At 42.5% G+C, this 12,141-nt stretch overlaps 1 protein-coding gene across 3 annotated transcripts in view; it reads right to left on the bottom strand.

The window, feature by feature from the left end:
- Positions 1-12,141, bottom strand: part of ADCY8 (adenylate cyclase 8) — a 256,006-nt gene that overhangs the window by 151,737 nt on the left and 92,128 nt on the right. For all 3 annotated transcript variants that reach the window (XM_053559439.1, XM_053559441.1, XM_053559440.1), the window contains exon 3: positions 663-793. In XM_053559439.1, coding sequence (XP_053415414.1) covers positions 663-793 — 131 coding nt within the window. The remainder of the gene's footprint in view (positions 1-662; positions 794-12,141) is intronic.

Below are 12,141 nucleotides of genomic sequence, written 5' to 3' on the forward strand. Positions count from 1 at the left end.
CTGCTCAAGGTCACAAACAAGGAAGAGGCAGAGTTGGGATGCTGAAACTGGTCTGCCTCCCTGTGGTGTCCACCTTTTGGACATTGTGTTGAGCTGGGTTCCCAGAAGGCACTAATGGACAAATGGACTCATGGATGGATGGGTAAGTGGGTGGACTGATGAACGATGACTGAAAATATGTTTGCAAAGGAAAAGAAGCTATAGTCCTTTTCTTGTATATTAAAGACACTTATTAGAAATGTAAGGAAGACCATTGCTTCTCAGCCTTTTGGATAAAATCAAGTGTAGAAATATCATGAGGGAAAATATGTGATCACACTTGGAACCTCCAGATTGAATTCTGAGATTATTTTTCTAATAATTGTCTAAAGAGTTTTTGTTTCCCTTTTCCATTCAAAATGCAAAGACAGGCAAGCCCGCTACAGGGGAGCTGAGCAATAAGTCAACTAGCAAATATAATTGAATTCTCTGATGTTCTTCTCCAACCTCATTTAGGTAAAGGTAGAACTCGCTGATGAATAATCACTAGTTGATAAATTAACCAAATAGAGGAGGAAAGGGCTGACATCCGGGCAGGCAGAAGTCACCACAGTGTGTGGAGAGCAGCTGGGCACCCAGGCCCAGTGTGAAGGAGCGGGCAAGGTGTCAGCAGCAATTCTCACCTGACATTCTCGTAGCGATGGATGTAGATGCGATGGAATTGGTGCTGCAGGTGCTCGTCTTCCACATTGGTCATGTCGTTGATCATTTCCAGGACCACAAACCGGGGGAGCACAGAGAGCACAAGCCGCTCCTGAAACAAAGTGAGGAAGAGGGACGGTCTGGTTAGGCTGACCGGAGCATCTCAGATGGGAGGAGGGCATAGAAGGCCTTGGGCTCTTGCATGAACTTCTTGTGGAGCTGCTAGTTTCATACATTCTACCAGCCTGACAGCTCTCTATTGAGGACATACTATTTGTCAGGTGCAGTGCTGGGCGTTGGGTGAGCCCAATAGATGTGATTGTGACTATTGTGGAGCTTACATTCTCACAGGGAAGATACATTGGGTATTAGACACCCAAACACATCTCCACACAGTTACAACATTTGAAAATTGTTATGCAAGAAGAGGCCTTGAGAGAGTATGATGGTTGGTGACAGTGATTCAAAGAATGACTTTACTGAGGAACTGATAGGAAATTGCGATCTGCAGGTTTGGAAGCAGTCAACCCTATGCAGTGCAAGGAGAAGTCCAGGAAGAGAAAGTAGCAATTAAAAATATCCTGAGGCAGCAAAGAGCAATGGTGTGGCTGGACAGGGGTGATGGAAGGATGCAGTAACAAGCCATGAGTTGGAGGTGCAGATAAATCTTGCAGGCCAGTGTAAGATGTTTACATTTAACTCCAACCACAACTGGAAGCCAATAAATAGTACAACACAGGAGAGTGATATAACTGATTTACATGTAAAAGATTACTTTAACTGTGGTTGAGAGAGTGAGTTGTGGAGGCAGAGAGACCAGCTGGGAAGGCTCCTGCAGTGGTCTAGGTGAGAGGAGGTGGCGGAGATTAGAGTCATAGGATTGCCAGGGCACTGAGATGGTAGGAGAGAGAGAGGGCGTACCCAAGGTGACAGCTAGGTTTTGAGTTTGGTTGATGGGCAGAGTGAGCTACATTTATAAAAACTGGGAGCACAGGAGAGAAACAGGCTTAGGAGGCACCAATTCTTTATCAAAGGTGAGAGGAAGTGGAATGCTCACAGCCAGAAAGTGAGGACCTAACTTCTATTATGATCACTGTGGTAGATAAAAAGTAAAGTAACTGGTTAGCTAATAACAAGACGCTGGTTTCTGATGCCGGGTTTACTATAAGGTTGAGCTGAGCTTGGGATAGGTGCGTTCTAACCATCATAGTTTCTCATATCTTTGGAGGTATTTGTGGATCTTAAGTGTTCTCACCATCCATTCTTTCATGCATTTTTTCACAAGTCCCCTGAAAATAAGCACCCAGAAATAATTATTTTCTTTTAATGGACAGGCTGAGCCCAGGAGAGATTAAATTAATTGAAAATTATCAAATGGCAGTGGCAAGGCCACAGTGCTCTCCCTGGTTATTCCTTGCTGGGACTCTTGGTGAGCTGGGAAATGCCCTGGACTCCCGATGAAGGAGTTTGCATCTGCCTCCTTCACTTGATAGAAATGTAACCAGTGTGATGAAAATGTGTCAAATGGTCTATAAAACCAGGGTATGGTGCCCCATGATCGCATTATTGTACACAGCTATTATTTAATAAAAAAAAAAAAAGAAATGTAGCATCAGATAAGCTATGTCTTCCTCTCTGTGCCTCAGTCCCTAATTTGGCAAATAGCAGTGATTCCTGATTTACAGGATTGTTGTGAAAAGTCAATGCAATAAAATATGTGAGAGGCCTGGCATAAATTCCTTCTCCCCGCTCTCACCTACACTTACCCCTGCCTCTCGTGAAAAGGCTTTGTAATGAAGTGCTCACTTATTGTCATGTGATGAAGCTTTTTTCCCTCTGGAAAGCTGTCCCATTGTAGGACTGAGAGGAGTGCTTTCTGCAAATACCCCTATATCGTGTGTGTCTTGTGGTCATTAGAGCTATTTGTCAGCCTCCCGGGGACTTGTAGCCCTGTTCACCCAGTTGCGGCTGGATGGGAGGAGGTGCTAATCACAGCATTGGGGACACTGGTGCTCCACTGAGGCTGGGGATGTTTGATTAAGATGCCATCTGCATCTGTAAGAGAGGCAACAGAGCTGGAATCCAAGGTTCACAAACATCCCGGGACCCCACGGTCAGTTTATGAACGTGTTTAATTGCGAAGCATGCTTTCATTAATGCTGTGCTGGGGTGATGTCTCAGAGCTGCAGTGGCAGAGAGATGGAAGGGCCGGTGTTAGGAAGGGAATAAAACGGTGGTGTGGCAGCACGTAAGGTGCCCCGAGTATGGGGAAGAGATGGACACTGAAAAGAGGCCTTCCTTCCCTGGACCTGGTTATGAAGATGTTCCACCCTGAAAATCAAGTCTGAGGCTGCTTCACGGATTCTCTGCTCTGACCCCATCCATCAGGATGGCCTGAAGCTTCATGAAAGAGCAGCTGACCCAGCCCACCCAGACCTACTGAATTGGACTCCGTGTGGAGCAGACAGGCAGGCAGAGTTTTTAAAAGCTCCTCAGGTGTGTGAGTGCTCAGGTGGGATGAGAACTGCTGGCCAACTCTGCATTCAGCACTGCTAGGCACATTCTTACACTGGATACTTGCAGAAGAAAGCAAAAGCATGATTTTCGTAAACTGGTCACCTAGCAACAAGAGCACCTAGATCGTAAATAGCAACAAATTGAAACCAAATTCTCCTGACTCCAAAAGTAGAGATACCAGCTCTACTCCCTATACAATGTCTTTCTAATCACCTTTTACCTCATCCACGTGACTCTTCAGAAAATAACTAACTTTAAATTAAGGCAGGAGGTGGGCTATTCCTATGATAGGAGATAATGGAAAAACCATTTCACTAAGGAAGATGGAGAGAAGTTCCTGAAAAAGGGGTGAGGTTTCAAATATTTTTCATTCATTATTATATTAATTAATTCATTCATTTATTTAACAAATATTTATTGAGAACATACTCTATGCCAGCTCAGTTCTGGGCATAGGAGAGAGACACATAGGGAATAAGGCAGCCAAAATCCGGGAGGGAGGTCGTACAGGTCGTGACTAAGAGGCATCCGGGCCGCGTGACAGGAGACGCGTTCTTACTAGCTACTATTCATGTGGTTCTCTGAGCAATCACTGTGGCCAGGCGCTAAGGGACGGGGGAGCTTCATACAGAATCTCATGTAATGCTCACCATGACTCTTTGGCAAGAATAGCTCGCTGTAGATTATTAACAAATGAGAAAACTAAGGCTCAGAGAAGTAATAATTTCCCCACATCACACAGCAAGGACTCCAGGGCCTGTTGGGAGCTTTCCCTTCACCTTATCAGAGAAATCCATTCCTGAAAAAAATTCCTCAAAGCCCAATTCTCAGAAGTGGAAAATGTAATTACCTTTGAGATTAGCGGGTGCACAGCATGTCTGTATTAAACAAAGCATACATATGATGCTGGACGATTACCTAATTGAACCCTAAATGGAAACAAATAAAAATCAAACAGAATAGTACAGTTAAAAGAAATCAGTGAAAATATGCAAGTGAAGCCCGGAATTTTTGCTACCAGATATTATGCAAACTAAAAGTACTTTTTTTGTTTTAAATGAGAAGTTGAGAAACGTCAGAGCTGCAAAGATGACCCCATGATGGGTCTCCTTTCATTGGAACTCAGCTGATTCTGAGACACGTGGACTCTGCACTGGCTCTCTTGGTATGAAGAAATGTCTGGAAATCAGGTTATTGGCTGCAGTTGGTCTGAAGTTAAACCTGTGCAATCAGGAAGTTGTATCTTTGGATGGGAACGTGTAGCTTTGCTTGGCTAACCCATCTTTTCCTCCTTGTATCCTCCATTCTGAGCTCGGTCATGGAATATCTACTGTACTGACCTGAGCAGGTGGTTACAGGGTGTGACGCTGTTCTTCAGCTGAGCAGCCCTTTTCTCCCTTGTCACTTCCTTTGGTTAGTACATGGACCCCTACTCATCTTCAAATGTTAGGGCTTATCTCATTTCCTGAGTAGATGGAGAACAGGAGTTACTCACTCCCTCCAAGAGTGTGGCCCTTTGCACAGATGTTTCTCACAGCACTTATTATACCACGTGGTACTTCTCTGTTTATGTAACTCTGAGCTCTTTGAGTATGTCTTTTTATATCCAAGGCTCAGCATAATCCCTTCCATAAAGGGACCTCAGTAAATGCACAAACAGTGAATGAATTAGCAAACTCCTGGTCTGAATATGAAACATCGGAATAGATCAAGTGAGCCTGTAAGGAACCACTAACCTCAAACAACATCATCATCATCATAGCCCAGACTGGGGTGGTGAATCTCTCCAAATGGTAGGCCAAGAATTTCATTCCTCAACTGCAAAATCCTGAGATGGTTACTGGAAACTGCTCAAAGGGATGGCCGGGAAGTCCTTTCCTGCAGTTTTGCCACGGCTGAGGCTGCAGCCACTCCCAGGGCAGGGTCTGGAGTGGCCCATCCTAAAAACTAACAAGGGCAGTGGGTCTGAATCTTTTCTTTGGGTTTGAAATGTGGAACAAGCAACACTGTGAAGCAACGTCATCCATTGGGAATGCCTGTGGTGTTCCCCAAGGCCCACAAAAATGTGTGAATAAATCTGGGTATTCATAAGGGATATTTTATAAGCAATTAGATGGTAGAAAAACTATCTCCAGATACTAAAGCAACCCAGATTATTAGTAATTGTAGATAACTGAATAAATAAAAGCAAGACAAGCGGCTCACTTTCCTGAGGATTATACCCCAGGGTTACCTCCTCCCGAGGGCACCCCTTATGCCCTCATTTAAGTGGCAGTGCACTCCTGTCCTCCCACTTCAATGCTCCTTTCCTGTTTAATATATTTTTTCTTCTTTAGCACTCATCATTATTTAGCTTTTTATATTTTATTCATTTACCTTGTTTTTAGTCCATCTATTTCATTTAGATACAAGCTTCACAAAGGTAAACGTTTTGTCTTTTTATTTCAGTACAATAATCCCAACACTTAGAGTGGTACCTAGCTAAGAATAGCCCTTCAAAATACAGTATATTTGTTATTTGATTTCTATAATACAGGACTTTATTTGGATCTTACGTGTCTAATCCACTGTTCCACAAATAATCATTTTAAAGTAAGAGAATATATAATAATGTGCAGTTGAAAATTAAATCTTATTATATGAGTAGTTATTTTTATTTATTTATTTATTTAGAGATAGAGCCTCACTTTGTCACCCTTGGTAGAGTGCTGTGGTATCACAGCTCACAGCAGTCTCCAGCTCTTGGGCTTAAGTGATTCTCTTGCCTCAGCCTCCCAAGTAGCTGTGACCTCAGGTGCCCGCCACAATGCCTGGCTATTTTTTTGTTGCAATTTGGCTGGGACCAGGTTCAAACCCACTACCCTTGGTATTTGGGGCCAGTGCCCTACTCACTGAGCCACAGGGACCACCCAATATGAATGGTTCTTAAAATACTAAACTACCTTAAAATATACACTGATGTATTTTAACATGCTCTGTATCTGAACAGATGTATGGAAAAATTTCATCAAAATTGTTGCTTTGTCTACCTTTGATTTATAATTACAATGTTGATCTGTTGCCCACATAAATGCTCACAATGGTATTCTTACTTATAGGCAATGTGGGTGGATATAGATAAACAATTCACACATTCTTCAACTTTCATCCTCATTAAAAATTTATCTTCTTGTGAAATTGATAAGAGAATACAGTAACTATGAAAACCATTTCTCCTAACTTCTATAACAGTTTCTAGTGCAAGCACTGCAACAGGCAGTCCAACAGGGGCGATGAAAGAGATCTGCATGGTGCAATGAGAATCCAAAATGGGGGGATTAACACAGATAAGCAATGAGTTAGTTGAAGTGTGTGTGCACATGCACAGATGTGCATGTCTGCGTGTGCTGGAGCTTGTGGAGCACACTCTAAGAGAAGGGAACTTCTGTAGTGGGCTGATTGAAGATGGCAAGGAATGTTTGAGAAACCAAATAGAAGGCTGTGGCCAGAGTCCAGCCAAGTGAAGTGGAGTGGAGTGGGCTGAGGATAGAGTCATGCTGGACCTTGTTGGAGCTTTATCTCAAGAGTTATGAAAAGCAGCAAAAGTGTTTTGCTTGGGGATCAGAGACATAATCAGATTTGGATTTTTTTCATTATCATTTCAACTGAAATGTTGAAAAAAGTAGATTCAGTGAAACATTAATATGGAGAAAGGGAAGGATGAAAGCAATTAAATGGTTAACGCAATAGTCCAGGCAGGAGAGGAGGGTGGCAGTGGAGGTGGAGAAACATGGGCATGTGGGATGGATATTTTGGAGACTTGTATGAATTCAGAGTCTGAAAGAGGGCAAGGGTGGTATCCAACAGGACTCCTGGGTTTCTGGATTTATAAATGATGGAGCTTTATGTCTAATGCAATAGATTTCCCATAGGCAATTATTAATACTTACTGCAGATTGGGGAAAGAAAATGATTCTCAAGGAAGTGCCACTTAGCTTCCCTTCATTTGTCCATAGCAGACATCGCTAATTGACTGGAACACTGCCTCTAGCTGAACCTCCAAAAACTGCACTGGCAGATTTTACCAATGAAACAGAATTAACAATGAAAATGAAGTGTTTTTTACACTGAAGGCAGCTTCTGATAAGGGGGTTAGGTGAAAAGCCAGACAGTACAGCACAGAGGTTCCATAGTTAATGCTCACAGCTGGAACTCAGGTGGGAGCAAAGCAAGGTCAGTGGCGGCAGAGACGGCCGCCGGTTCCAAGAGGCTCCAGTCCAGAAGGAGTGTTAAAGGACAGAAATTTAGCAAGTAACCTTGTGGATTAGAGCTGAACCAAGAGAGAAGGTTGAAGAACGCACATCAATCCTGCTGAGGTGAGCTGTGACTGCAAGGATACAAACAAAAGGTACAAAATCCATCACCAAGTGGACGGGAGTCCCCTCCCCCATGAGAACGGCTTGGAGTGCGCCACAAACAAATGAGCAGAGTTCAAAGGTCCTCCCACTCCACTCCACAGGAGAGACCCTCTAAAAACTGGACCTACCTCCCCTACTAGGGTGCCATGGTGTTCTCCTGCCAGGCATAAAACTGTATAAAACTGTATATATTCTCTACCTGCAGTTCTGAGCTCCTAGCATTCCCCTCCACTCTCACTCTGAGGTCTGGAAGCCTGTCCCCCAGGAGTCCAGATTCTTGGGTGATTTCTCGAGGGGTATTTACAGGGCCTGGACTGCAGCTGGTCAGTGCTGCTTCTGTGGCATGGGCGTGAGGACAGGATGGTCAGCTGAGAGGGAACCATGCCGGATTGGTGGTGCCTTGAGGTGCAGAGCAGCAACCGTTTTTGGCAACAATAGGGCTCACCCCCGGATATTCTAAAGCCACACCCCCGTCTCCCTGGGCAACCAGAGGAGGCTGGGCATCTTCTCAGGTGGCAACCACTGCAGAACAGATCTGGGACTGAAACACAGGCCCCATGAGTAAAGAGTTTGCCTGAGGTGATACCGGCCTGGGTGGAGCGCAGGGACTAGAAAATGGACACGCAGAGCCAGGAAATTCCAAGGGCGGGGCTGACCCAGAGGACCGCTTTACTGAGCCTAAGATGCACCCGGCCCTCAGGGGATCATCAGCCTATAGACAAAGAAGGCAGAGGTTAGAACTGACAGCTAACCGGGCTGTGAATACAAACCTGCAGAAGCAAACACAGGGCCTGAGGAGCAGGTTCTGGGAACTCAAAACAGCTTCTCTTCTGCAGGGGAATTTAGCAGGGACATAAACAAATGCCCACAAAGTTGTTCTGTTCTGTCAATAACATCAATCAGGGGTGGGGCTGGAACTGAGGGAACAACCCCCAGCCTCCATCAAGCGCCCAAGTATCTGCTCATTGGAGGCAACTAGGTCACAGCCCTGCGGGGCTATCAGTGATTGGGTGTGACAGAGGTGCAAGGTGGGGAAGGAGGCATCAACCTCCCCAGACTAATCTATTTGCTGGGTGGGTCCTCCTGACTTCACGGAGCACTGTAGCAAGTTGTATTTGACTTGTTAGCAGATCCCTGTGATCCAATTGCCAGAGACCTTTTAAACTCTCCCACCTGAGACAGGTGCAGACTGAGACAATTGATTTGGATCTTTTATACTGAGCCAATTACCCGAGGACTATCCAAGTGGTGCCCTGGGTGGATGTGGTTGTAGGAAGTTTTGATTTTCCTTTTCTAATTGTTGTCTGTGGGGTGCGGGGTGATGTAATTGCTGGTAAATCTCCACAGCTGAGATTTCAACCCAGAGCAACTGTTTCACTAGGGTCAGACAGAGACCAGCTGAAAACAAGACAGAACCACCACACCAAACAGGTCCAAATTCTCAGGCCATAGCACTTATGGGTCTGCAACAAAGCTCCAGGGGAAAAGTCAAACAGTGTAAAATAATCATGGGGCGGAATCAGTAGAAAAACTCTGGTAACATGAATAACCAGAATAGATCAACCCCCATAAGGAAAGATATGGCAGATGTAACTGAAGATCCCATTCATAAACAGCTGGCTGAGATTCAGAAATCGAATTCAGAATTTGGATTGCAAACAAGATTAATGGAATGGAGGAAAAGTTGGAATTAGAAATTCAAGGAACAATTCAAAAGTTGGAATTAGAAATTCGAGGAGCAATTCAAAAGTTGTCTCAAGAATTTAACGAATTTAAAGACAAAACCACCAAAGATTTTGATGCACTGAGGCAAGAATTTGCAGTCCTCAAAGACCTGAAAAGTACAGTAGAATCCCTCAGTAACAGAGTGGCACAAGCAGAAGAAAGGATTGCTGACAATGAAGACAAAGCCTTTAAATGCTCCCAAACTCTCAAAGAGGAAGAGAAATGGAGAGCAAAAATGGGTCATTGTCTCACAGAGCTCTGGGATAATTTGAAGAAGGCTAATATCTGCCTCATTGGAATCCCTGAAAGTGATGAAGTGGCCTTGCAAGGCACAGAGGCCCTTCTCCATGAAATTATGAAAGAGAATGTTCCAGACATGCCAAGAGATTCTGAAATTCAGATAGCAGACAGTTTCAGAACACCAGCATGACTCAATCCCAGTAAGACATTCCCCAGACATATCATAATTAACTTCATTAAAGTTAATATGAGGGAGAAAATTCTGAAAGCAGCCAGACTTAAGAAATCCATTAACTACAAAGGGAAGAATATTACAATGACTACAGATCTCTCTGCTGAAACTTTTCAAGCCAGAAGCAGGTGGTTATCGACTTTTAATCTCCTAAAGCAAAATAACTTTCAACCTTAGATCCTGTATCCAGCTAAACTGAGTTTCATTTACGATGGAGAAATTAAATACTTTAATGACATTCATATGTTGAAGAAATTTGCCATAACCAAACCAGCTCTCCAGGATATTCTCAGACCTATCCTCCATAATGACCAGCCCAATCCTCTACCACAAAAGTTAACTCACTCAGAAACTTTTGATCAAACACCAACTTCCACAGGGGCAAAAGGATTAAAAATGTCCACTGGACTTTCGAAAAACTCGATACCTAAAATTTTACCAGACTTATCAATATTTTCCATTAATCTGAACAGCTTAAACTGTCCTCTGAAGAGGCACAAGTTAGCTGACTGGATACAAAAACTCAGCCCAGATATTTGCTGCATACAAGAGTCACATCTTACCTTAAAAGATAAATATAGACTCAGGGTGAAAGGATGGTCATCCATATTTCAGGCAAATGGTAATCAGAAAAAAGCAGGTGTTGCAATTCTATTTGCAGACACAATAGGCTTTAAACCAACACAAGTGAGGAAGGATAAGAATGGTCACTTCATATTTGTTAAGGGTAATACTCAATATGATGAGATTTCAATTATTAATATTTATGCACCCAACCAGAATGCACCTCAATTTATAAGAGAAACTCTAACAGACATGAGCAACTTGATTTCCTCCAGCTCCATAATAGTTGGAGATTTCAACACTCCTTTGGCAGTGTTGTATAAATCCTCCAATAAGAAGCTGAGCAAAGAAAGTTTAGATTAAAACCTAACCATCCAATATTTGGATTTAGCAGACATCTACAGAACATTTCATCCCAACAAAACTGAATACACATACTTCTCATCAGCCCATGGAACATACTTCAAAATCGATCACATCTTAGGTCACAAGTCTAATCTCAGTAAATTTAAAGGAATAGAAATTATTCCTTGCATCTTTCCGGACCACCATGGAATAAAAGTTGAACTCAGTAACAACAGGAATCTGCATACTCATACAAAAACATGGAAGTTAAATAACCTTATACTGAAGGACAGCTGGGTCTGATGTGAGATTAAGAAGGAAATTGCCAAATTTTTGGAACAAAACGACAATGAAGACATGAATTATCAGAACCTCTGGGATAACACAAAGGCAGTCCTAAGAGAAAAATTTATAGCACTGAAAGCCTTCCTCAAGAGAACGGAAAGGGAAGAAGTTAACAACTTAATGGGACATCTCAAGCAACTGGAAAAGGAAGAACATTCCAACCCCAAACCCAGTAGCAGAAAAGAAATAACCAAAATTAGAGCAGAATTAAATGAAATTGAAAACAAAAGAATTATACAACAGATCAATAAATCAAAAATTGGGTTTTTTGAAAGGTCAATAAAATAGATAAACCTTTGGCTAACATAACCAGGAAAAAAAGAGTAAAATCTCTAATTTCATCAATTAGAAACAACAAAGATGAAATAACAACAACAGAGTTCTCAGAAATTCAAAAAATCCTTAAGAAAACTTTATACTCAGAAATATGAAAATCTGAAGGAAATTGACCAATACTTGGAAGCACGTCAGCTTCCAAGACTTAGCCAGAATCAAGTGGAAATGTTGAACAGGCCAATATCAAGTTTCAAAGTAGCATCAACCGTACAAAATCTCCCTAAAAAGAAAAGCATGGGACCAGATGGCTTCAGGTCAGAATTCTACCAAACACTTAAGAGGAACTAGTACCTATATTACTCAACCTGTTCCAAAATGTAGAAAAAGGAAGACTACCCAACACATTCTATGAAGCAAACATCACCCTGAGCCCCAAACCAGGAAAAGATCCAACAAGAAAAGAAAATTATAAACCAATATCACTAATGAATATAGATGCAAAAATATTGAACAAGATCCTAACAAACAGAATCCAGCAACACATCAAACAAAATATACCTCCTGACCAAGTCGGTTTTGTCTCAGGGTCTCAAGGCTGGTTCAATATACGTAAGTCTAAAAGTATAATTCAGCACATAAACAAATTAAAAAACAAAGACCATATGATTCTCTCAATTGATGCAGAAAAAGCTTTTGATAATATCCAGCATCCCTTCATGATTAGAACACTTAAGAAAATTGGTATAGAAGGAACATTTCTAAAACTGATAGAGGCCATCTACAGAAAACCCACAACCAATATCATATTGAATGGAGCTA

This window comes from Nycticebus coucang, chromosome 13, assembly GCF_027406575.1.
Source record: "Nycticebus coucang isolate mNycCou1 chromosome 13, mNycCou1.pri, whole genome shotgun sequence".
Taxonomy (NCBI): Eukaryota; Metazoa; Chordata; class Mammalia; order Primates; family Lorisidae; genus Nycticebus; species Nycticebus coucang.